The sequence below is a fragment of the Paramacrobiotus metropolitanus genome, unplaced genomic scaffold (genome assembly GCF_019649055.1).
Source record: "Paramacrobiotus metropolitanus isolate TYO unplaced genomic scaffold, Prichtersi_v1.0 Parri_scaffold0000008, whole genome shotgun sequence".
NCBI lineage: Eukaryota > Metazoa > Tardigrada > Eutardigrada > Parachela > Macrobiotidae > Paramacrobiotus > Paramacrobiotus metropolitanus.
The window spans coordinates 2,181,670-2,205,160 of record NW_026570228.1 but is presented as its reverse complement, the minus strand read 5'-3'; the positions used below and the strand labels follow the sequence as shown (position 1 = coordinate 2,205,160).

Here is a 23,491-nt window from a genome sequence, read left to right as displayed (position 1 = left end):
GGGTAGCAGTACTGTTCGCATGATTCACGAGTTTGAATGAACTCGTACTGATGGCGAATTTTTGAAGCGTCCATGCATTTTTGATTTTTGCAGTCCAAAAAAGAAAACACACAGAATCTTACATTTCGTGGAATCTTATTATTGTATTTTACGAAACTGGTGTTTTGCATATCATCTTAAATTTTTGGTTTAGTCAGTAGAATGTCGTTGCCTGCGAATGCAATGTATAAGGTTGGAGATTTCTGCTACTTCGAGGTGTCATCCTCGGGTCCCTACCAGATCCGTCGTATTGAAGATCTCCTCAAGACTTCAGGCGGCCATGTAGAAGTCAAAACCATCGCCTACTGCCGCAAACGTGATCTCCCCAAACGGCTACAGGAGAAGATCGCCACGTATGAAAAAGAAGGCAAAGAAGTGCCGGATATCCATCTGGATGATGATGAAGCGGACGACATGGACGAACCCAGCCAGGTGGAGAAAAACGACAACACGGACGAGAATGTCTCGGAAGACCAGCTAACCAAGCATCGCTTGGGCCATCGTGAAGTCTATTTGACGCGGCTGGCCGAATCACTGCCTGCAAGCTTGATTCGGGGCAAGTGTACGGTGTATTTGCTGGCGGAGTGCGAAAAACGGGAAGAATATCTGAAGGATGAGGATCTGTATTATTATACCCACACGTGGGATCCTAATAGTAATTCACTGACACAGGAGAAAGGGGGGAATATTCGAGTGGGTTCGGGATTCCAGGCGGATGTCTCCGGGCTGCCATCGCCACTTCTGCAGTTTCCCCCGGCAGATGCCGATGAAAAAATGGACGAAAAAGATGAGAAAGGTATGTCAGTAATTCAAAAACTATTTCTTTTCTGGTTTTGTGATAATAATACCTGTATGCATGCGATTTTTTTTAAAAACAGCGAGTTTTTACTTTTGCGTTCATTATAAATAATATCAGATTTCTAGCCGTCACTGATTTTTATGCCTGTTTACTTTGCAGTGTTGATTTGTTTGAATACGCTCTCTTCGATTTTGATTCAGCTTTGTTTAGAACCAACGATTTTATTTTTACCCTCATTTTTCCTTGTTAAATGCACGCCAATAAGTGTTGTTTCGTAGTTTAGATAACGAAAAACTAGGCTCATGCTTATTTGTTATATTATGTTAATTGTTTTAGTCAGATTGTCGTGTTTTTCTAAAAACTGTTATATATACTGTATTTGTTTAGTAAAATCGGAGGATGAGGAAGAAACTGAAATCAGCGACACCGTTCTCATGTGGGAACCAGGAAGAATTTCGGATTCGGAGATTGATAATTTTGTTATCATTATGCGAAGTGTGGGCACGTTTGGACGGGCATTAGATTGGAATACGTCCGTGAAGCAGCCCGGATTGCATCTGACTGCCGCCAGTGCGTCTCGCGATATTACCATACAAAACGCAATGAACACCCTTCACAATAACAGCTACGATCTGAGTCGGAGTCTGAAGGAACTTGTTAGTGAAGGTCCGCTGATCTGTCGCGATCAGATGGAGGTGTGGACGGCGGCGGAGGCAGGATTATTCGAGGAAGCTCTGGATAAGTACGGGAAGGATTTCCGCGACATCAAGCAAGATCTGGTAAGCGGTATTTATTTGTGTTGTTTTTACGGAATAATCAATCAGTGGAAGTTTCAAGTTAGGGGATAAAGTAATAATAAAAACAGAAAACCGCTACGGTAAAGATATAATTTTAAACGTTAAGCGATGTTGCAGTATTTCGCATTGGCTGTTTTAGTAAATGCTTGCTTGCAACATTATTATTTTAATAAAATTGTAATAGCGACGGTGTGTAAAACCCGAAACATAATTGATCAATAATTTTTTAATGATTTACCGATAATGTTGTAATGATTTACCGAATTAGACGTGTGATTGCTAATCGTCATATTGATTACACAACTTGAATACCGTAATTATCGAATTTGCACCCCTGGGGTGCAAAAGTTCAAACGTCCTGGAGGAGGGGGGCTTATTTCGGGGAGGGGGCGTTATTTCGGGGGGTGGTATTATTTTTCAAACAGTATTTTTGGGAGGGGGCCGTTATTTTTCAAACAACTCTGCATCCTGTTTTATTGAAACTGGACGCAGTAGATACCGGTGTTTGCAGTTTCAGAACCTTGCGAGCAGCATTCTGAAACATAGCACCCAATTATTTTTGTGACCATTTACTGTTTATTTATTAAATCATAACTATTATTATGAAGCAATTGGCGGTTTATTTATCAATTTGTGGCGCTTGACATTTAATAACGCCCCCCTGGGGGGTAAAATCGGGGGGAGGCGCTATTTTTCAAACGGGCTATGGGAGGGGGGCTTAATACGGAGGGGGGCCTTATTATGGGGGGAGGTGCAAATTCGATAATTACGGTATGTGTAACATGAGCGTGGTTAATTTTCATCACATATAAGATGCTGACGTCGAATTCTTGATTAGTTGCGGAAAACTGACTGGTGAGGTAAATGCGAGAAATCGAGAATCAAAACAGTGTTATTTTAACAAAATTTGTTGTGACGTCTCGGTTTTTTTTAGTTGCCTTGGAAAGCAATGAATCAGATAGTGGAATATTATTACATGTGGAAAACATCGGATCGCTTCGTGCAGAATAAACGTGTCCGCACCGCTTTGGCGGATTTCCATCTAAAACAGATCTACATCCCACCTTACGTGCAGGATGATCGCCTGCCCACGAACGAAGTCCATGATGGACCGGGCGCCAATAACTGCTGCGAAGGTTGCCGGACGAAACAGTCCAGCAACTGGTATGCATGGGGCGGATTGGGCGGTCTGCGGAATTCCGGTGGATTCCGGTTATGCTACAACTGTTGGCAGTACTGGAAGAAGTACGGAGATCTGAAGCGCCCAATCAAGGGCGACAAGAAGATCATGCTGCAGCACGGTCCAGGCATTCCCTACACGGCACACCAGAAACAGCCGCCGGCCAACACGGAGAGCAATGTATCGGAGAAGAAGCTAGGCTATTTACTGCCGCCGAATCAGCGCAGTGCCCAGATTCGTAATATGAGTGTGGTGTCGCCGCGCAGCTTCTTCCGCACGCGACCCGCCATCTATTTCATTGCCACGCAGATGATGAAGCAGGTGCGGCGAGTGGGTGAGCATATCTATAAGCCGCGGCGGGCCGCCAGGAGGCCTTTCCACTGGATTAATTCCGCCCCGATCAAAGAGCATTACCAGAACGCCGACACGGCCACGGTGCAGCGGAGTAAGCGGCCGCGCACGCGAAAACTGGTGCCGGTGGCTGTTATTTCCAGCCGTTTAATGGAAAGAAATTCGCCAGGTAACTGTTTTTGAAATTAGACACTAGACTATAGAATTTGGTGTTGGAAACAGTGGCTTAACATTAACTGATTCGTTGAGATACACCTGGACCTGGATGGTTTCTAAACATTTTTGCTAGAAAAGGCTTACTAAAGTTCTTTCTACAACCATTGTAAAAATTTTCGTTACAGGTTTGACGTCTTCTGAAAATATAAATTCAATATATCTCAATAAAAAGACTTCCGTTACCAGCATTTTATGCCCTATCTTACTACATTGAAAAACATTTTCGTTTTCGTCGAACAGTATCTGACTGAACAAATATCTTATGCCTTGTTTTACAAGCACTGGTTCGATAAAACGATGCGAAATTCGTACTAATTGCCTTTTTGTAGGACATGCGCTGTTGACTGTGCCTGCTAGCCTGCGCACAAACGGCAAAGACAGAGAGAAAGAATCCCGTGTTCCCTCTCCGCCCTACAAACGCGTCAAACTGGACAGCGGAGAGATGGCCTTTCCCGCCAAGCCGAAGGTGCGGTCCGCCAATGGCCGGCTACCGTTTCCCGATGCACCGGAGGATTTCTTCTACCATCTCTCACCGCATACGAAGAAAGAACGCCGCAAAGCCATCACCACCGTCGAACTGAAGAAGGCGGGTCGTGCCCAGCGGTTAATGTTCACCTTCCTGCCCAACCCCGGCCGGTTGCATCACTTCCTCTCCATCGTCCCGACACAGGCGGTGAATGACGACGTGGTGGTGATGCCTTGAAAGCGGGAAACAGCGCGAAATGTCTGGTTCTCGTGGGCTTGAATAACACTTTGTGTCATTTGCTTTGTTACGGTTAATGTCGGATGAGCTCTGTATTTTATTGTTATTTTGTGAATTTTTTGTTAGGTGCGGCTTTTTTTTATTGGTTATACCCTTCTCTAGTACCCGTATTAGCACAAAAGTAGATTTTGTTAGCTGCACTGACTGTATTTTGCATTGGTGAATGCATACTTTGTTGTTTTTATTATCTGCATGCCGTGTTTTTCTTTTATGTTAGTACATAACAAAATTTGTGACATTTGTATCATAAATAATAACGGAAAAGTATCATAAATTATTCTATAATACCAACAACATTTTGTGGAATCTTAAGGTGCGTGGAAAACACGAAATGCGCCTTTATTTTGCAAATAAATTGCAACTTGGTGCGAATTTCTATGTCGTTCTTAATTAGATGTATAGTAAGCACGAAGTGTGCAGTCGTACTATTTGTTTTGATTTTGATGCCGGACAGTGGATTTTCGATTTATCGTCAAACACACCCAGAAAAAACCAAGAAGTGGAATGTGAATGCATGATAAAAAGTGCACACCATGCACAAACCACTCACAGCGATGTTGTTTTATGTTAACTGCATAGCATATACTCTTACTTTGTCGTATTACACTGATATTATTTGGTTTAATAAATAATTAAAATGTCAACTTTGGTAAAATGTCCCGCATTTCAGCACGACTGACTAGCACAAAGCTGCACACCACATACACATTATAAATTCGCCGTTTTTCGTGCGCACTGCACTGAAGGACAGAGTCGAAAGGTCAAGTGCGCGCGCACATCTTTTATATCAGCCGGCACACGTTATTTCTGCTGTTGGGCTGATCGGCTTCCGTTTCATCCAAGGAATCGGTTTCTATCACGACGACATTGTCGTATACACCACTGGACACCAAACGGACCAGTGTACTGCCGCAGAATATCCCAAATGTCTCTTCTACAACAATATACATATTCACTTTTGATATTGCTATACACATAGTCGTGTGACCTTTTAAGGGGAAATATTTTCCCTTTTTCTCCGCACACATATATATGTCCGCCTACCTTCGCCCGCGCTGGCGCCGCATAACTGTTTGAAGGTGATCATATTGTTGACAGAGATGTTGCTTCCGCCTTTAATCTCCACGTAATCCCCTTTCTCGTATGGATTACAAACCTATGGATGCGCAACAAATAACATAACGTGATCAGTGATTTGACGAGGAAGGACATATAATAAAATTTAATAAATCCTGTTATATAAATAAAATAAGGCTTCCGACGCAAAAAAGAAAACTGCGTGCCAAGAGAGATGTCTCGGATCCATATGTTAATGACGTAAAGTTATGTGAAAGTACAGCATCCTAACGCACTTCGTTCTGTTTGTTACGACCGAATCGAAAATATTTACAAAATGCCGAAAAATACTCTAATGTATCTGTATATGCTTTATTTTGCTTCTGACAATTAAAAGACCGTTTGGTTTTAAATCAGATGATATTTTGAAATTTGCGTACAGCGCAGATACATAAACATACAATTTTTCCGTGTGATGCATTCTGCTCGGTTATAAAATTTTAACTAATGTTGAGTAATATTGAACCTGCTGTGAAACTGATTATTGTTAACGCGTGCAGAAAATTGTACACAAACTTCCCAGCATTCCCGGCAAACAAACAGCTGGAGAGATCACATACTCAAGTATTGATCCCGAGCATGCGCGTCACTAGCAGGTAGCATTGCCGCCAATTTCGCAAAATAACCGATAATTAGCGCATAATGCAGTAGTAATGCACATGTAAATTAACACTGGTGCTGGTCAGCAGCAAAAGGTCAACGTACGTTGCCATATGTGGCGGCATAAGGTGTAGTTATTGGGCGGTTACAATACTTACATCGAAGCGCTTTTTTATTACGCAAGCCTTACGATTACAACGTACACATTTACAGATTCAAAGCACAATATTTCTGAGAATCGCGGCCAGAACCTCTTGACGAGAGAATTCAATGCGGCAGGGACTGCCTAATATTCGGAATGCCTGGCATCATCATCCAAAACCAAATGCGTAGTATAATGTATCGTGCTGTCTTCATAATTTGTTATAAAATCAGTGTTGTCCACGCATTAATTCTATAACTGCACTTTTACATACTGTACTCTGAAAGTTTTATACAAAAATTAAACTTGACTAAACTACTTTTCTGCTTCCTCAATACAGAATAATTTGTGGCTGGAATAAAGTTTAATTTTCCTACATTGTATATACTGAGTGGCTTTCTTTGTGCAATCACGCAAAATTTCCTATTTAAATTGCTGCTCATTCTTCTATACACGTCTCCTGACCTTTACTGCGGATTTAAACCAGCTGCGTTAGGATCCGCATCTATGCAATTATTAAACCTTAAAGAATTGCATAAGTGCAATTAATTGATCTTATTGTCCATATTAGCATTTTCCGATAAATACCGGGTTTTATACCCGGTGCCATACATTCCCTGGAGAAATATAAAATGCCCTTGAAATGTATTGTTCAAATTGTCGTTAGCACGCCTTCTTTCAGAAATTGCGCAAGCACTGCCACGCTAATCCACGCAAAGCAAACACCGATTAGCGGTGTATAATCAGCTAACAATACCCTGGTACATACGCCGACCGATTCTAATCAGCTGATATCACTGGACGGAAGTGATATACGAAAGTTTACCAATTACGTCGGTGCGCGGGATTACATTAGCATGTAATTTGTATGCACAAATTTGATACGTACTTGTGCGGAGCGGAAGTCAGCTTCCGCTTGCCGGTCAGGTAACAGGCGGTTGGTGGAGGACGCCGCCGGGGATATCTTGGGCGTAATGCCGACATTAACCAGGGACAAGGTGATCCTCTCGGGATTGATTGTCAGCATACTGCAGTTAACGCGCTGCCCGTAGTTACGCAGAATGTACGGCTCACCGGGAAACATTGATATCATATTACAGGCTGCAAATGGGAAAAAAACAACACACCGGTTAAGAATATATCGTGTGATCTGTCCGGCGGGAATAAACCGCGTAAGTTTTACGAGATGTACAATGTAGATTACGTGAATGCCCTTTGCGAACACAAAGTATACAGTAATATACGGTAGTTGCTCACTTTATGTGCTCATTGCCAGTGCCGGCTGGACTAGGGTTGCGCGTGCGCATTGTGCGTAGTATGGAACATTTACCGTTAAAGATTAATTTTTACTGCGTAAAATGATGTCACACACCATCATAACATACAATCGAAAGTTTGCCGTTCTAATATTGAACGTGATTTATCGCACGCTACTCGTATAACGAACAAAATTACGCTGACCCTATATGACGTAATTACTGGGAGAAATGCAACCCTGGCGCACTGTCATAGATATAAAAATGACGAAACATCTTACCTGAGGTGGGTATTTATGCCGGCGAGCCGCGTTCGTACAAAAAATTACGTACCGAACAGCAAATTAATTTTTGCCTTTATGGAACAGCGGCTTACGTTATAAACATTCGTTGCATTTTCGTTAGTAAAATTTTATTAGTAATAATAATTGCACTAAATTTTTTTGGGTACTGGATTAGTTGTCAACCAGGCCATCGATTGACCATATTGTAGCTAACTTGCATTTCCGTTGCACATATTGTAGCTAACTTTCGTATAATTATATACTGTAAGTACCGGATACGCACGATATCGTTGGCGTGGTCAGCAAGGTTTGATTTTACGCGATGTTTTTTAAGTCATACGGATATCACCCACGCAGGAAAGCGCGTTATAGCATACGATAATTTCTGTTTGTCGACAGTCGGCAACTTGGTTGACACCAACACAAGATCGCCACCAACGTCACCGCGCTCCGCAGTAGTCGAAGAAATACAGGCAAAGTCGCGTAATTAGACTCCATTACATCTGTTAATTCGTGGTGCGTCTGTTGTTTGCCGCATATATACCACAGCCGCATCCTACTTTGTTTAATTGTAGCCCTGGCTGCCTGTGCACAGGATGTGTGTGTGCAACGCCTGCATCAGGGCGTTGCCGGTGTATCCGCATATCCCAAAGCCCAAAGGTTAGGTAATTTCGTGGTCTAGTTTTTACGCGTATCGGTTGGCCTTTACCCGGTACATCCGGTGTGTGTGTGAGTAACTAACAACTTACGCTGGGGATTCTTGACGAACTGGACACGCACCACGAAACCGTTGCCGGGTGTGGGCAGGTGGTACTGTATAAGCGCCATATTGCCGCTGGAGAGAAAAGTGCCCTTTGGCTGTTTAATACCGCAGAATGTCTCGTAGCGCAAATGGTGTCCGTGGACATCGTGTTTAGGTGGGAAGACATAACCTTCTTGTTCCCATCCATCTAAAACCTGAACAAAAACCAAAGCAAATATTGATATTTTTGAAGCAGGGTGTTTAAAAACTGATGTACTCGTACAATACAGATATGAATAGACTGTATTGCCTGTGGTTAGCCGCTCATCCTAATGATTGACTTTATGCAGGTTCGTACAAAATTGTGCATACGGTTTATTATCATTTTTTACATAACTTAAAAAATGTTGCATCGTGTACGTCTTTTATTTTATATAACTGAAACCGTCTGTATTTTATATAACTGAATTTTTGTCCTAAAAATCAGGGTAACGCACTAAACATGTATAGAAGTACTAAATACTAATTTAACAAAACACAACCTTGTGATAAAAAAATTCTAGAAACAGTAAACACACTTAAATATTATATAAGACAACTGTAGAGTGAAAGTAAAAGAAAATTCCGTAATTAATACTCGTATATGTAATATCTTTTGTAAATATGGTTTAATCTCGTTGACTTACCAAATAAAAATATACATAAGTATTGTATAGCGCATAATTAATTCAGCGATAAAGAAAAACAGAGCTAACAGGAGTAATTGCATAATAGATTACTTTGACCAACCCCAATAAGACCTTTGTGCTCGCAACCGACATTGAAATCCATAAAATCAATGGCAACTTGCGTGTCCAGTGGTCCCACCAGGTACAATCCGCATGTGGAAATCTGCGTACCGGTCGACTCGACGGTGTAGATGCCGGAATCAAATCGAAACTCCAAACAATCTACAATATTTTTAGAAATACACCCTTTTATGAATGGGCAAAATGTGTAATTGTATATAATATTATTGTACGGAACGTTTGACACAAATAAGATTATGTCACCAAAATCTCAAATTAAGTTATTTCTGCACTGTAATTTTGTGACCCCATGGAAATTATTCTGACGTAGTGCAGATTAGGCAACTACCATTCGGTAAGAAAATTGCTCCAGGTTAGTTCAGTGTGTTAGTTTAGGGAATTAGGTTGTCTTAATATCAGATTGCAATACAATCAATCTATAACTCTAATGTAAAATTATGGTGCGCATCACGTAGTCATCATAACAGGATTACTGTTTGTAAAGACCTGGGAGCTTGCTTGCCTAACCCGACTGATACTATGCGCGGTACGGTACTATGCGCAACTACTGTCGCTGCATGTGCTGTGTATAAATTTATCGGCACCGGAAGAACGTGACTGTTATTCTTACCTTTAAGATATTCTTCCGCAAGTTTCGTTTCCTGAGGACTTGAAATCGTCAGCGGATCCCAGTTTCCGGTCTACTCGACATGAGAAAATCGTTAAAAAGTGGCGCAACGACACTAGTAATATAATATGATAATATTTGTTTCCCTTCGTTATTTAACATATACATATTAATATTTTAGTCTGGCATTTTCCTTAACTATTTTGACGCACATATATGGCTATTGTTAAATAAAAATAACTGTTAATAAAATTAAATAGTTGCATGTAAGATTTCTCCGAAGATTTCAGTAATTGTTGCATTGCAAACTGCAAAGCATCCATCTATGCGCCCATCACAAGCACAAGCTATAGTTTTGTCGAATTTTCATCCAAAAAAAGCGACTTTTCATTTTATCCGGCTATGCTTTACGGATGTGACATGTAAAAACTGGAGTAGAACAATAATGCTATTGAGCATAAAGCCATTCGATGCGGTCTGGATTTTGTTTGGATAGGTGTTGCAATGTTTGACTTCCGTCTACGTATTTCTCCAGGTGCGTGATTGTAGATTGCATAAAAACCATTTAAATATAGCCCAAATTTTTTCGCTTCACCTGTAATCGTAAGTGACCTTCGCCAATTTAGTGTGCACATTTTCTTTACGGTAGGGTTAGAGCTCTGCGTGTGGTTAAATTCCTTGGGCAACCATCAATAGTATTCAATACCGCTGGTTTGCCTCCAGGAACATTGAAATTCGAGTATTATACAAGAATATCAGATTGTTTATAAATAATTATAAAGGCATGGATTGAATATAGACGACTTTTTTCACCTTAACTTTATACGCCGGTATACATGCTCTGTGCTTACAATTACTGTGGTTACCGGCGGATCAAGTCCGCTTATACAAAAGTATTGCCGAAATACTGCCGTGTCACTCGGTAGCATGATTAACACCAAATTGTGTCTCGTGTAATTGATGACTGGATCTGATTACTAATCGGTAATCTATATATTTTTAGAAATTCTGTGCTTCCACTTGGAAAATGTGATCTTACTATTAATAATGAAAACAATTTTACCGATTTCGAGTCCTTGGTAAATTCCCACAGTAAAATACGGAAGTGATTTTCGCATATCTATATGTATAATTATTATATAGTTCACGTTAGAGAACATTAGGTAATGGTTTGACGCTCGGAAAATAGATGTTATTTGATAACGTAAGAAAAATTATTATACACGGTATAAACATTACAGGAGCTACACAGAGAAAGAAATAGATTACCTGAAGGAGAGGTTTTCCATGTATGCCGGTGAATAGTAATAATCCAATAAACGACGAATATAACCCTACTATGCGTCCGTACATCATGATCCAGGAAATGTAAAGACTTGTGCGATGAAATATTATGATTACACACTGTGACACGGATACAAACGGACCGGACAACACTGGGCGAACACGGCGCTGTATAAATATAAAAAGATTGTCGGCTGGCAAAAAGGTTATTATGCTAGAACAACAGAATAATATAATTATGGACTATTGCTACTGCGGCTTTCTAGGTCAATGGAAGCCAGTTAGCCAGTGAAAACCAGCAGGAGTTATAAGCAGAATGAAAATGTGGGTTTGTTACAAAAACATTTGCCCTTGCCGGATTGTATATATACATAGCATTTTATACACCACATTTCCTCCTTTTGCCAGATCGCGGTAATTGGGAAGATCCACACTGGTTTACTGGTCCACTTCCACTGCAACCGGCGGTGTACGTGTACGAGTGCCGTTGTCTGTATTCAAGTGCAGCTGTACGAGTACGACATCCGTGTGTGCGCAATAGTATTCACGTACCGACGCCCATCGTGCCGCTCGGATTTAATATGTATTTATTAGTGACACACCGCACATGTACAAGTACATCACACGTGTACAAGTACCGCTGTACGCGTTGTACATTGCCAATTAAGAGGAACAGAGCGTTCATCCCGCTACTGATTTCCCGACGCAGATTCCCAGTGGTGCTTACGCACTGGCGGGTACGTGTCGGTCGGCGGTGTTTAATCACACTGGGGCCAATTTAACAGTGCTGTAACAGCCTGCATACCGGAATCGATAAGATTATACATACTGCGATACGTCCTGTCGACAAAGCCGGCAGCAATTACTTTTACGTAAATTGACCAATAAGTGGCACCGCATGATACGCTTTTTCCGGCTGTATCACGCTCATGATGGCCCATTCAGACGGGAACATTTCATTATACTATTGTCATAATGGCGGGTATTTTTTTACCACCCATAAACGTGGTGGAACGCAAAGCATTAGTGTCAACGTTCTCGCGTATGTAGTAAACAGGCAGATGGGAATTTCGTCATCGCTGGAGGAAAATAATTTTAATCTGAAGTGCCCTTTCTCCCGCGGGGCGCCGGCGCGTTACAATACGGTCGGATCTTTTACGCCGCTTATGAATTTTGTGAATGGTATACAAGAGGTGAACAGAAGGGAAGACAAAGTGAGGAAATGCGTTATAAGAGGTTTACTTGGGTGAGACACTCGAAATGATGACGTAGAATGATTATGTTAGACATCGTCATATTGAATTTCGCCGGCCACTACTTAATTACCATTTTGACTGTTAAAATGAATAATTATAAGATCTATCTCGGGCGTGGCAGTTTTATGGAAAATGTCGGTAAATTAATTATTAATTATGTACTATAAATGCACGTTGTACACTCATAAATACAGCAAAAAATTTTTAATTACAGTTCCTGTATACTAATTTATTGGCGGTTTAAGCACTAAATTAATAGCATGCGCAACGGCACCAGTCTGTTATCACAAGGTCATAAGCACTCCCTGTTTTTTAATTTTGCGCACCGCTGATAAGTATAATAATGTAATTGGAATATCTAAAAGGTACTTCTATAGGAGAACCCGAATTCCACAATATTTGGTGATCTTTGTTATGGACAACAAACAATAATTAACTTGAGATTTTTTCTAGCTAGTCTAGTTATTATACAGATCCGCTTTATTGCTGTTAATTATTAACTTTAACCGTTATTAATGATTTAATAATTTAATCGAAAGGTAAGAATTAACGAAATAGGAATTGTGGAGCGGCACACCGCACACGTATTTAGTGACGAGTCTGATGATGTAACGCTCGTACGAGTACAATCCGACCGGACCGCGCCCGCATCGATATCAGTTTGGAATGTTGAACTAATCCGACTTCGGTTTTTTTCCGCTGACCAATTTCCACTTGCCTGTTATCAGTCAACAAACAACTTGATCAGACTCAAAGTCAAGCACTACTTTTTTAAATTTTGCCAGTGAAATACGAAATCCCTTCGTTGTTCCCATTTTTTTATTCATCATATCAATTACAAGTGTGCGTCCATCGTTTTTACTTAACGGGTTATTTCAAGCATTTCCGCAATGGGGAAAAAACGATCTCGACGTCCATCGGAAAGCGATCCTACCGGCCAGGATTACGTGGTCGAGGATATGCAAACGGAGGAAGTGATCGCGGAAGAAAAAGACTTTCAGCAGGTTCCTGCTTATCAAATGTCCAGTACGCAGTTTATTCTGGCTGTGCTGTGTCTGTCCGCGGGTATTTACGTAATGATCAGTTCCTCGGCGCATCTGCCAGCGTATGGACGTGCAAACACTACAGACGTAAGTGCTCGTTGGGTTTTCACTTTTCTGGCTGTTTAGTGACGAAACGGGCTACTCAGTTTCCATAAGCGGCTAAGCGGGAAAACGATCGTTACGCAGACACACCTATTTCACTCTAAACTGAAATCGCATAAAATTTTTTTTGTAAATCTACTACATAATGCTGGAAACAGTGATTTTTAATAATTTGTATAATACTTAACTTCCTTGATAACAATTTACCAGATTTCATGGTTTTTTGATTTTATTTATTATTTTATGATTTTAGTCTTCTGTTTTGCTCTTCTACAGCATGCCGCCTTGTTTTTTAGTTTTACAAAAAAAAATGAACAAACAGTTGAAATGACAACTACTCGTACTCTGAATTTCAGTTAAGGTAATAAATTCATAATTATGTCTGGAGAAATGTAATTCAGTCGATTTTTCACAACACCGAATAAGTATACCAGCATACCGTAATTTCATGGTTTTTTGATTTTATTTATTATTTTATGATTGTAGTCTTCTGTTTTGCTCTTCTCCAGCATGCCGCCTTGTTTTTTAGTTTTACAAAAAAAATGAACAAACAGTTGAAATGACAACTACTCGTACTTTGAATTTCAGTTAAGGTAATAAATTCATAATTATGTCTGGAGAAATGTAATTCAGTCGATTTTTCACAACACCGAATAAGTATACCAGCATACCGTAATTTCATGGTTTTTTAAGCTGTTTTTGCGAGGCCGGTCAGTACGAAATCCTCACCATACGCGCCATACTTTGTCCCGCTTCTTTCATGCATTCCCACAGAAACATATTGTGCGTCGGTGAAATCTATTCTCCGGTTACATTCTTCATGCATTATTCGCAGTTTACCATATGTATTTCATATTTTTCAGTTCGTTAGCCGGAAGCATCACTCGGCGGCCAGCTTGCCAAAGGAAACACCGAAGAAGGCAGCAGCCACCGGAAACACCATGGACAGCGGCTCTTCGGGAAAATGCAACATTGTCCGCAAACCCGTCAGCAAGATCAATTCCAAAAAGTTTCACCGGGAATATCGTCACATGAAACCGCTAATCATCCAGTTTCCGGATGGACCCGCCTCGTGGAGCCAACCGGAAGTGTGGTCGTTAAACCGGTTGCTGCAGTAAGGAATATTTCTTAATTGTCCCTGTATCCTTATGGTTAGACATGAAGCGTTAAAGCTGAGCTGATGCTGTACTATTGCACCTGCTTTACAGTTGTAGCGTACTGATCAGTGGATTTTTATTGCTTAATTCTGCTGTGGTATGCAATTTTTCACGAATTATTTTTGTAATGGGTTTCTGTGAGTTTTCATAAATATTTTGAATTTTATGAACGATTTACGTACAACTACACTGTGCTTTTTGGAATACAGCTTCTACAGATATACGATTTAGCGTAATCTGACCATGACTTTATGTGAGTCCGAATATGAGATTATTGACCTCTTTGCTTCGGTTTTTGAAGCGTTTTTATTATCGATCATTTTGAGATTAACACCTTTTCTTGCTTGTTGTGGCAGGAAGTATGGAGATGTGAAAGTCGAATATGGAAACAGCATTGACCTGGCTTACGCAAATGGTAAGCAGTGTAAAAGTGTGAAATGTAGTGGCTTTGCAGTTTGCAGTTGTATAAGTTTTCAGATGATATTAACATTCTGATGCAGCTAATTGTGTTTCATAGATAAAACCGATACGGACATGTCCTTGGCAGAATTCGTATATGATTTTCTGTCTACGAAACGCAATACTTCCTTGTAAGCAGACACTATCTGTACAAAGGCAAAAGATACCTTAAATCAAAGAACAAACCTATTTGCAGTATGGCCTACGCAAAGTTTCCACCGGACACCGTCAACGATACCCTGAAGATTCCGAAATTCCTGAATGCAACGGTACATACGTCGTCAGAATTATATGGGAAACGTGTAACATGAGACCGTGCGTAATCCGTCTGATTGGCCGACAATCTTCGCTTGCAGTCTGGTTTCGCGGATGGATCCTTCGGCGTGGGAGCTTCCGGTTCCGGTGTGGCCTTCACTCGGCAGACCGACATGTGGACCGGGGTGCTGCAGGGCCGGCAGCGTTGGGTGCTGTACGCGCCCGAGGTCACTCCCATCACAGGTTACTGGCCGGGTGTGGAGGTGACGCACTGGCTGGATGCATTTTATTCGCGTGCAGTAGAACCAATGGAATGTGTTCTGAATCCCGGTGATATCCTGTATGTGGTACGTAACACGCAAAATCGAATTTAACAGTTGTTAAAATTAAAAAAATGTGATTTGGACTAGTTTACGAGGCTACAATAGTCTCTTCCATGAATATTATTTTCTTAAATTGTTTATGCAGTAATATTGCAGGTCTTGCTTTGTACTTTAATATTCAAACATTGAGACTTACATTAACGTATAACTGAAAATACATTGGGACATGTTCGATTGATTATAATTTGATTATAATCTGAAAGTTTTGATATCATTTTATTAAGAATCCAATATGCGATCACATTTAGAGATCGTTCTCGATTGATTACAAATAGTGTACTTGTACAGTACATACTTGATTCTATTTATTTTTTTAGCCCGGTTGGTGGTACAGCGCCTTTGTGAATCTCGACGCCTCTGTTTCTGTGCAATTCCTGAATCATACTTCACAGGACACTGCTCTGGGAAATATGAGCAGCTTATTAGGTGAATGAGGCAATTTCATTTGCGCAGTTGTATTGCAATCACAAGGCTACTTAATCAGCATTTTACATCATGCGTTGTAATTATATGCAGGAAATCATAATTTTGTTTGCGTAGTTGTATTGAAAGTACAAAGCTACTGTACTTAACGTTAATTATCGTTTCATTCGACATGTGTTGTAATTATGTAAGATGATCTAAGCCGTACATTGCCATTTCGCCGTGATTTCAGAATCACTAAACCGTGATGATCGCCTGGATGAGCGCGCACGACTGGAGCAGGCATTCTCTATTTTGCTGGCACTGCACGAGACATTCCCGGACAATACCGAATACATGAATCGTTTAGGGGAGAATTATGCCGCTCGAGGTGATTTCATCAGTGGTATCGCCGCCACCCTGGAGGCCGTCCGTCTGGATTCGGATTTCCTGGTGGCGCACTTGAATCTGGGCAAGATGCACTTTGCTACTGGACGCTATGACGAAGCGGAAGCGCATTTTCAGAAAGCGGCCAATATTAACCCGGTCAATGCGGACTTATGCGGACTGTATGGAGAGTTTCTGGTGTACCGGAAACGAGTAGAGGAAGGCATCCAGTGGTTCGAAAAGGTTAATAAAAACCAGGCAACTGAAATTGCTCGGTTATTTGTTCGTGTTTTTTTATAGCATAGTTTTGTCTTTCTTTTTCATATCATTTATACGAATAGGCTTCAGAACTGAAAGTTAATGGTTTTGGAAATATTTTAGGGTGCTGCGCATCATCCTCACAAAAAGAACTATTTAACGGCATTGTCCGATCAAGCACGCGGATTGTTGAGTGGTTCGCCTGATTTTCCCGGCCATCGTGATGCGCCCTATGCCAATTTGCAAAAAGTCTCGGTGGTTTAATTGTGATGTTTGTAATAATCTTCGCGCCGTGTATAGCACAGAGTTTTTAGCTTTTTTTGCATGTTCGCAGTTCTTGCTGATTCGAATTTTATCTAAATGCAAAATGGTAATATACAGTGTAGTGATTATACACGTACAATGATCTTGGTGGTTTATAAATTATTAGCAAGACTAGTAGACCCCGCGCAAATTGCGCAATATATAGGCTACCGGCTACGGAATAGGAACGATTTAAAATCATAAGGATATCATGATTATTATTATTTATTTTTTGATGAAAAATATCACGGTTAACTTTTCGTATCATGCGTTGTATTGTATGTGCGAATAATTTTTCATGGCCACGTCACAAACTTGGAGCAGTCGTAAATTCCCAAGGTCGGATGCCGGAAACAGCACTATGACTCAGAACTATGGAGCACATGTTGCTCATTTGACGTTTCTGGTTTCTGCATATCCCACCCGTAAAAATAATTTTTCCACCCATGCCCTTTAAATCCGAAAATATCAGTATGGAAATGGTGGGAAAGCGGAATGCAATCCGTGCAAAAAATTGCCACGATTAATGTTTCACTTGATGCCCCGCTCGCGCCGCAGCTCGGCGTCGCCTGCGGCTTTGTCTTCGGTTCTTATTCCACACGTTGGAGAACAATCAGATTTTCTGAAAATTTATGACGCAAAGGAAAAACCTACTCTAATGATCCGTGACATCTGGAGCCACCGTTGCCTACTCTTCTCAAATCAAACTTTTGCTGGCTCTGCTGCTGACTTTGATATGTAAGATGTGTATCGAATGACAGACCCCGTGCAAATCGCGCGGTTTAAATCGGCTTCGTAATTCATATCGTTCTGTAGATAATGTTTTGCTGCTGATTTTTATTACATTTTTAAAACGTTTTCTGCCAGGCGCCTTTCGCCTTCTGCTGGTTGTCACAGATTTTACAAAACAGAAATTTTAGAAAATCCTTTGTTACTGCTTTCGAGCCGGCAAATTCTGCCAAAAAATGCGTACTTCCAATGCTCACCAGTCACCAGCTGCTGCCCTTGGGCGCGCTGCTACTTTAAAACTGGTCAGACTTCTGCGGAGGACAGTTGTCTTAATGATCATGCTTGAACTGCGCGATACGCTTCGACTCTTCGTTGCTTTTTTCATCAAACCCTCCTTTCTTTCTGAGTCTGAATTTCGATGAGAAATTAGAAACGCAGGGCTACCCTATAATTTATAAACATTCAAGTTTCGTTCCAGTGAAACGTTGTGCAAGCCCGTGGCTGCTTGGCAGCAAAAAGGTTTTGGCTGTTTATTTGAGACAATGGTGAGGTGGTCGGTTCTGCAATGGTGGATTCTTCACTTCTCCCGTAGACTCGGCATGTTACGTTTTTTCAATTTTTTATGAAACTGGAACTGTTTTTCTCAGATCTAACTTTTGATGGCTCTACTACATGATGAGAGCTATCGAACGATAGCAAGATATCGAAGTTTGGTCTTGTGTGTGGCTGGGGCTGACTCCCCGCAGTTAAATTTTGAGCACTTCTTATTCTTTTAGTATAAAGGATTTGCTCGAAAGCCAGACTTGGACACATCTAACAATTTTGACAACTGAAGACAGGAAAATTTTGTCACTGATAGGCGAGCGGCACAGTTAAACACTGAAACTGAAAACGTTGACAGAAAAAGCAAAATCATCAATAAAAACGATGGGAATTATTGCCGACATCTGCCCAGTGTCCAGGTCAAAAACTTATTGTTAGTGAGTTTACTGTGGTTGTTGTACACGGACCAACCGCGCTGAGAAGGCAATGCTGTTAAAATGCGCTCAGGCGAATTGCGTTTCCGGCTGCAAGGCTAAAAGCGAAATTGTGAGTTTTCAGCATTTGAAGTTTTGTTGTCCGTTTCCTTGTTTTGCTAATATTTTTTGTTGTGTTTTTTGGATTAGTTTGATTTCCGCTTCGATAAATGTAGATCGTTATCAAGAGGCGGCGGTGCTAGTCCGTGCCATGTTGAATATAGATGTGGAAGAATCTCCTTGCCAGCAGCGACAGCGGGATTTCAAAGCAGCCTTCAAAGTCTTCAAAGCTGCAAAGGATCCCGTTTTGGAGTCGCTCGCGCACGATGGTGTCACGGTAGCTGATCCTAGAGTGCGTAATTCTGATGATAATGCAGCTGATTCGCAATGGGTGAGTTGCTGTAAGTAAGAAAGCGAAAGTTTTGGAACTGCCAGCGTCCTTGTCTCCATGTTGTCGTTAGTTTCTCTGTCGTATGACGTAAAGTACGGCAAGAACATTAAGTACTCGTTTATGGAATTTTTGTCTTCTAAAATATTTGAAAAGCATATGTTTGGCTTTCTTTAACGGGCATTTTTGTTGAGTTTGCAGAGAAGGCGACATCCTTGTATCGATGCATGCATATCCGACAGCGAGTTACAGGAGATGGGCTTAATTCCAGTAAAAGACTGGTGCATTCGCGAGCTGATCGCATCGCCAGGTACAGTGTGTCTTGTCCCGTTTGATTTCGGATTTCCAGTGTATTAAGCTGCGTGCGTAACTGCGTATGGCTTCGTTGATCCACACTATTATTTTTGCCTGCCATTTTATTTTAGCATGATAAGCTAAGTGTTTGTGAAAGTAATCTTTTTTTTCGGTTTTGCCAGTTTTATGATAAAACTGGCAAAACCGAAAAAAAACTTTATCTTTTAAAAAAAACAGATAAAACTTTTATCTGTCCATTTGGTTGTTTGTAATTTTTCAGCAAATCCTAGATTTTCAAATATATTTGTATTGACCGCTCGTATTTTTCTGGCAGGCTCGATGGTGATTTCTAATCCCTTTACGAACGATGGCCGACGGAAGTGGATTCGACGGTGTTTGATGGATTTCCCTCGAACATCCGAAAATATCTCCAATTTGGATGCGGATTGGAAATATCCTGCATCGCGGCGTGATATTGATTGGTTTCCTGTTGAGAATATTTGCGGAAGTGACACATCGAATGGCACAACGAAGCGAAAATCTGCGATGTCTCGTCCGGCTAAAAAGAGAACAGCGCTGGCGAAATCTCGCGTCCAGCTGTCTCCGATATGGAAACTTCGATGGTAAACTAAATTTAAAATCACCATATATGTAGTAAAATTATAATTAAATTTATCTATAGGTATTGTATACGAAGTACGCAATAAAAATCCATTTATCTTCGTTGTATGGATGTGTTTGTTGCATAAGAATTTGCGCCATTGCATGTATACGGTAGACGCGGTCCAGTTTGAATTTTTTTTTAAATAATTAAGCGTAAATTAATGAATTCAGTGGTGTTTTTTTTTGCAAAGGATTACGCTGGGCTATCATCACGATTGGGACACCAAGGTTTGCAGTGGTCGACATACTTAAGCGCATCACACTCTTCGACAATATTCCCTTGCGCCGCAGATATATTCCGATGCGAAGCACACACCGTTCCCAGCGGATGTGGATGGATTATGCAAATGCCTAGCCGCGGGATTGGGATTTGCTGACTTCACGGCACAGGCCGCGATCATTAACTATTATCATTTGGATTCGACGCTCAGCATCCATCAGGATATTTCGGAACCCTGCAAAGATGCGCCCTTGTTTTCGGTTAGGTAGGTAACTCGAAAATGGCCGTCTGTAATGGCTTTCCCATCATCTTATCTTCTGACAGCTGTTTTGCGATTCTTAATAATTTTTTAACAAGATACTACTTTTCCAAAGCGGTTTGAATGAGCTCTTGTCTTGTATTACTATCAGAAAGTCCCGTTTGTATCCATAGAGTCATGTGTTCATTCAGACAATGCAAATTTTAACATTTTTTTTTGTCTTTTAGCTTCGGGCAGCCGGGAATATTTCTGATTGGACCACAACGACAAGAATGGCCTAATGCGGTTCTACTTCGCAGCGGCGATGTGTTTGTAATGTCCGGAGCCAGTCGTCTGGACTTTCACGCCGGTATGAGAGTATAAAATGTTTTTCGCTGTTCTGATTTAAGTAAGATTCCCCTTGCGAGAATGTTATGTTTGATACAGTTCCCAAAATCTTCCAAGAAGCGAAGGACGGATTAACGGATGATGTCGGTAATGGTTGGACGGATGATGTTCGGGAATACTTGTCCACTTCCAGGATCAATATGAATATTCGACAAGTTTTGCGGCCGGGAAAGACTCGTTTATACGAAGAATAGCGAAATAAGACAAGCGTTGTTTGTGATAGAGAATTCGCCTTGGAAACTTTGAAATGCTATGAGACTGACATTGCTGTGAATTTTGCACTGCTGAATAGGTTTTGGTGTTCGATCACTTCAATGCTCGGCATCCTCCTGATCACATTTTGTCTGATTCTGATTACATGTTTCGCAGCTGCAATTTATGAGAGACTGAAAACATAATGCGACCGCATAAACCTATTGCGAGATTTGCAACAAAATAGCAAATACCGGGATCAGTATTAAAATAAATGCACAGTTTAGGTCGAAGAAAAGAACCGAACAGTGGTGAATTTCTGCAATATTCTATTCTTTACTGTCAAGTGACAATCACGATGGATATTTCAACATCAGACAACACGTTAACGTTTTAACAACGGAATGCAGTTGCACATGTCATGGTGCTGCCGATAAGAGCATATGCTCCGTGCAGAAACGAAACAAAAATTCAGATATAACAACATTTTCCAATTTGAAATCCAAAAATCACAATTTTGACGCGATCGGGGCGAGATTCTGCAAAGGAAATTCGTTAAATTTATTAGCACAGATCAAGAGAGAACAAATCAGTAATTTACAGTAGTGCACTGAACAAAAACGCTACGGCGTACACGGATAATACTGTAACACATATAATTAATCGGCAGTTACGCATATGAGAAATCCGCCATCTGCTAGCACTGCACTTCATGAGCCATACCTGTCTATAAGATTCCATAAGACAACAATTAATCGATTTTTCTCACCGTGTGTTTGATATAGGACATCACAATATTCCAGAACAAAATGACAGCCTCCACATAGACCATGCGGTAGCGTGGGGGAAGATAATAAAAATTGACGGCTTGTGCCGGCGGCCACAGAAGACAGTCAAAGGCGAAGACATATGGGAATTTCACTTTGAATTCACTCCAGATCTCTTTCAAACTCCGCTTCTCCAATACGCCGACACCTGCAATTTTACATTACGCCATGGTTATGTATGAATACAGCAATTTTCGCATCGCTTATGAATACTACTCCCATGGGGAAATTAAATAATGGAAAATCCCGCCTCAGCATGTACAGCTTTAAGTGAACGATATCGAAACGATTCATAAGGATTTAAAAAAAAACTCTGGCAAAACAAATGAACAGTTAGCAAACAAAACGTTATTTCGATTTTGTTCCGCTGTCGCTGAAGCATACTGCAAGCCAACAGCAACTATTATTGGCCCACCAGTTTAAAAGGAAATAAAATGAAAAGAATACTTATTAACTCATTTTTCCAAAATATTAACAATAATTAAACTGCACACAAAATTGTCATAACTGCAATACAGATCGGTTGCTCATTAATTATTCGAAAAAAATGCAATATGGAATCGGTAACCTGTTCAGTGCTCACCCCAGAAAAACAGCCAAGCAAATCCGGGTCCGGCAACAAAGAGATCATAGCAGACTTTCTTGATCACCGTTGTCCGATCGGCACCGGGTAATTTCTGGTCGAGAATTTTATACCAACCATGGCCTAACGAACCCAGCAAAAATCCTGTCGCTCCCATGCGTCCTAAGGGGACAAACTTATTAATTATTCAAGCATTTTATTTAACACACCAACAGCTTTATGTGGAAAACAGCAATACGGCTACCACACTAATCAAAATTCGTAATACGTATAAATACATTTATACTATACTCACGCTGATACCTGTTCGCGACCAGTCATAGTGTTCGGCTTTCTGGAAAATCTTAATTTCAAGCGTCTGCTGAATGATGTCGCCTAATCCCATTAAACCACCACCCAACAAAGTATTGGTAATAAGTAAATGCCGCTCGAAGAAGAACCTGTTGGCCTGCTGTAGGAACCGCAGCGCAACCATAGTGAAACAACGTCAAAAGATATAAACAGCAAGTTTTCGCCAGCTGCGAACAATGCAGAAAGGTGTATGCTTTTCCGCTTTTCAGTTCGATACCAGGATGTCCAGTGACGGCGGCCCTGCTATGAATAAAACTGCATCAAATATCCGGAAATTTCCCGACAAACAAAACGACAATTCTGGATAATATGAGAGAAAACGGAGATAAATAAAACTGTAAAACATCAAAATAATTTTGAAGACAACTCCTACTGCAGCGAACACTTCAACACAGCCTGCAGCGCAGTGCCAGACATGTTTCCGGCTGATTGAAACCGCGGAAGCCGCCTCTCGTGGTTGGTAGACGCAACGACCCAGTTGTTTATGACAAACTGTGTTCGTGACGTTCTTCCGGTCTCGGTAAGGTGCCGTGCAAAGGACACTTTACGCTGCATTTCCCAGATGTTTTTTAAACATTAAAATAATGTTTTG

At 40.9% G+C, this 23,491-nt stretch overlaps 5 protein-coding genes across 5 annotated transcripts; 3 read left to right on the top strand and 2 right to left on the bottom strand.

The window, feature by feature from the left end:
* Positions 1–73: 73 nt before the first annotated feature.
* Positions 74–4,463, top strand: LOC129582560 (metastasis-associated protein MTA3-like). Its single transcript, XM_055474085.1, has 4 exons — positions 74–835; positions 1,226–1,617; positions 2,570–3,335; positions 3,712–4,463. Exons 1-4 carry the CDS (start codon positions 202–204, stop codon positions 4,083–4,085), a joined length of 2,166 nt encoding a protein of 721 aa, XP_055330060.1. The 5' UTR covers positions 74–201; the 3' UTR covers positions 4,086–4,463.
* A 121-nt stretch (positions 4,464–4,584) lies between these two features.
* On the bottom strand, positions 4,585–11,365 carry LOC129582705 (corticotropin-releasing factor-binding protein-like). Its single transcript, XM_055474300.1, has 7 exons — positions 10,971–11,365; positions 9,705–9,774; positions 9,075–9,235; positions 8,293–8,500; positions 6,893–7,104; positions 5,190–5,301; positions 4,585–5,079 (listed from the first exon to the last, which is right to left on the bottom strand). The coding sequence occupies exons 1-7, from the start codon at positions 11,055–11,057 to the stop codon at positions 4,928–4,930; spliced, it is 1,002 nt and encodes a 333-aa protein (XP_055330275.1). The 5' UTR covers positions 11,058–11,365; the 3' UTR covers positions 4,585–4,927.
* Positions 11,366–12,921: 1,556 nt separating this feature from the next.
* On the top strand, positions 12,922–17,173 carry LOC129582707 (uncharacterized). The gene is made up of 9 exons (XM_055474303.1): positions 12,922–13,371; positions 14,250–14,500; positions 14,900–14,958; positions 15,061–15,133; positions 15,199–15,271; positions 15,359–15,604; positions 15,958–16,066; positions 16,296–16,672; positions 16,811–17,173. Exons 1-9 carry the CDS (start codon positions 13,132–13,134, stop codon positions 16,949–16,951), a joined length of 1,569 nt encoding a protein of 522 aa, XP_055330278.1. The 5' UTR covers positions 12,922–13,131; the 3' UTR covers positions 16,952–17,173.
* A 1,651-nt stretch (positions 17,174–18,824) lies between these two features.
* Positions 18,825–21,412, top strand: LOC129582594 (nucleic acid dioxygenase ALKBH1-like). Its single transcript, XM_055474132.1, has 7 exons — positions 18,825–19,126; positions 19,325–19,433; positions 19,752–20,040; positions 20,272–20,308; positions 20,372–20,565; positions 20,787–20,908; positions 20,986–21,412. Exons 1-7 carry the CDS (start codon positions 18,947–18,949, stop codon positions 21,138–21,140), a joined length of 1,086 nt encoding a protein of 361 aa, XP_055330107.1. The 5' UTR covers positions 18,825–18,946; the 3' UTR covers positions 21,141–21,412.
* On the bottom strand, positions 21,314–23,263 carry LOC129582596 (mpv17-like protein 2). Its single transcript, XM_055474133.1, has 4 exons — positions 22,852–23,263; positions 22,549–22,710; positions 21,908–22,113; positions 21,314–21,677 (listed from the first exon to the last, which is right to left on the bottom strand). Exons 1-4 carry the CDS (start codon positions 23,021–23,023, stop codon positions 21,648–21,650), a joined length of 570 nt encoding a protein of 189 aa, XP_055330108.1. The 5' UTR covers positions 23,024–23,263; the 3' UTR covers positions 21,314–21,647.
* Between the last annotated feature and the right edge of the window lie 228 nt (positions 23,264–23,491).

Excerpts from the sequence above, each read along its gene's own strand:
- LOC129582596 (XM_055474133.1), bottom strand. The coding sequence starts at position 23,023 with ATGGTTGCGCTGCGGTTCCTACAGCAGGCCAACAGGTTCTTCTTCGAG. Across the intron at positions 22,711-22,851 it reads CTATGACTGGTCGCGAACAG|GACGCATGGGAGCGACAGGA; the intron begins GTATCAGCGTGA and ends TTGTCCCCTTAG. Across the intron at positions 21,678-21,907 it reads TGTCCTATATCAAACACACG|AATCTCGCCCCGATCGCGTC; the intron begins GTGAGAAAAATC and ends TTTCCTTTGCAG.
- LOC129582560 (XM_055474085.1), top strand. The coding sequence starts at position 202 with ATGTCGTTGCCTGCGAATGCAATGTATAAGGTTGGAGATTTCTGCTAC. Across the intron at positions 836-1,225 it reads GGACGAAAAAGATGAGAAAG|TAAAATCGGAGGATGAGGAA; the intron begins GTATGTCAGTAA and ends GTATTTGTTTAG. Across the intron at positions 3,336-3,711 it reads AATGGAAAGAAATTCGCCAG|GACATGCGCTGTTGACTGTG; the intron begins GTAACTGTTTTT and ends GCCTTTTTGTAG.
- LOC129582705 (XM_055474300.1), bottom strand. The coding sequence starts at position 11,057 with ATGATGTACGGACGCATAGTAGGGTTATATTCGTCGTTTATTGGATTA. Across the intron at positions 9,775-10,970 it reads ATGGAAAACCTCTCCTTCAG|ACCGGAAACTGGGATCCGCT; the intron begins GTAATCTATTTC and ends CATGTCGAGTAG. Across the intron at positions 7,105-8,292 it reads GTTCGTCAAGAATCCCCAGC|CCTGTAATATGATATCAATG; the intron begins GTAAGTTGTTAG and ends TCCCATTTGCAG.
- LOC129582594 (XM_055474132.1), top strand. The coding sequence starts at position 18,947 with ATGTTGAATATAGATGTGGAAGAATCTCCTTGCCAGCAGCGACAGCGG. Across the intron at positions 19,127-19,324 it reads ATGCAGCTGATTCGCAATGG|AGAAGGCGACATCCTTGTAT; the intron begins GTGAGTTGCTGT and ends TTGAGTTTGCAG. Across the intron at positions 20,041-20,271 it reads CCGATATGGAAACTTCGATG|GATTACGCTGGGCTATCATC; the intron begins GTAAACTAAATT and ends TTTTTTGCAAAG.
- LOC129582707 (XM_055474303.1), top strand. The coding sequence starts at position 13,132 with ATGGGGAAAAAACGATCTCGACGTCCATCGGAAAGCGATCCTACCGGC. Across the intron at positions 13,372-14,249 it reads GACGTGCAAACACTACAGAC|TTCGTTAGCCGGAAGCATCA; the intron begins GTAAGTGCTCGT and ends CATATTTTTCAG. Across the intron at positions 15,272-15,358 it reads CGAAATTCCTGAATGCAACG|TCTGGTTTCGCGGATGGATC; the intron begins GTACATACGTCG and ends CTTCGCTTGCAG.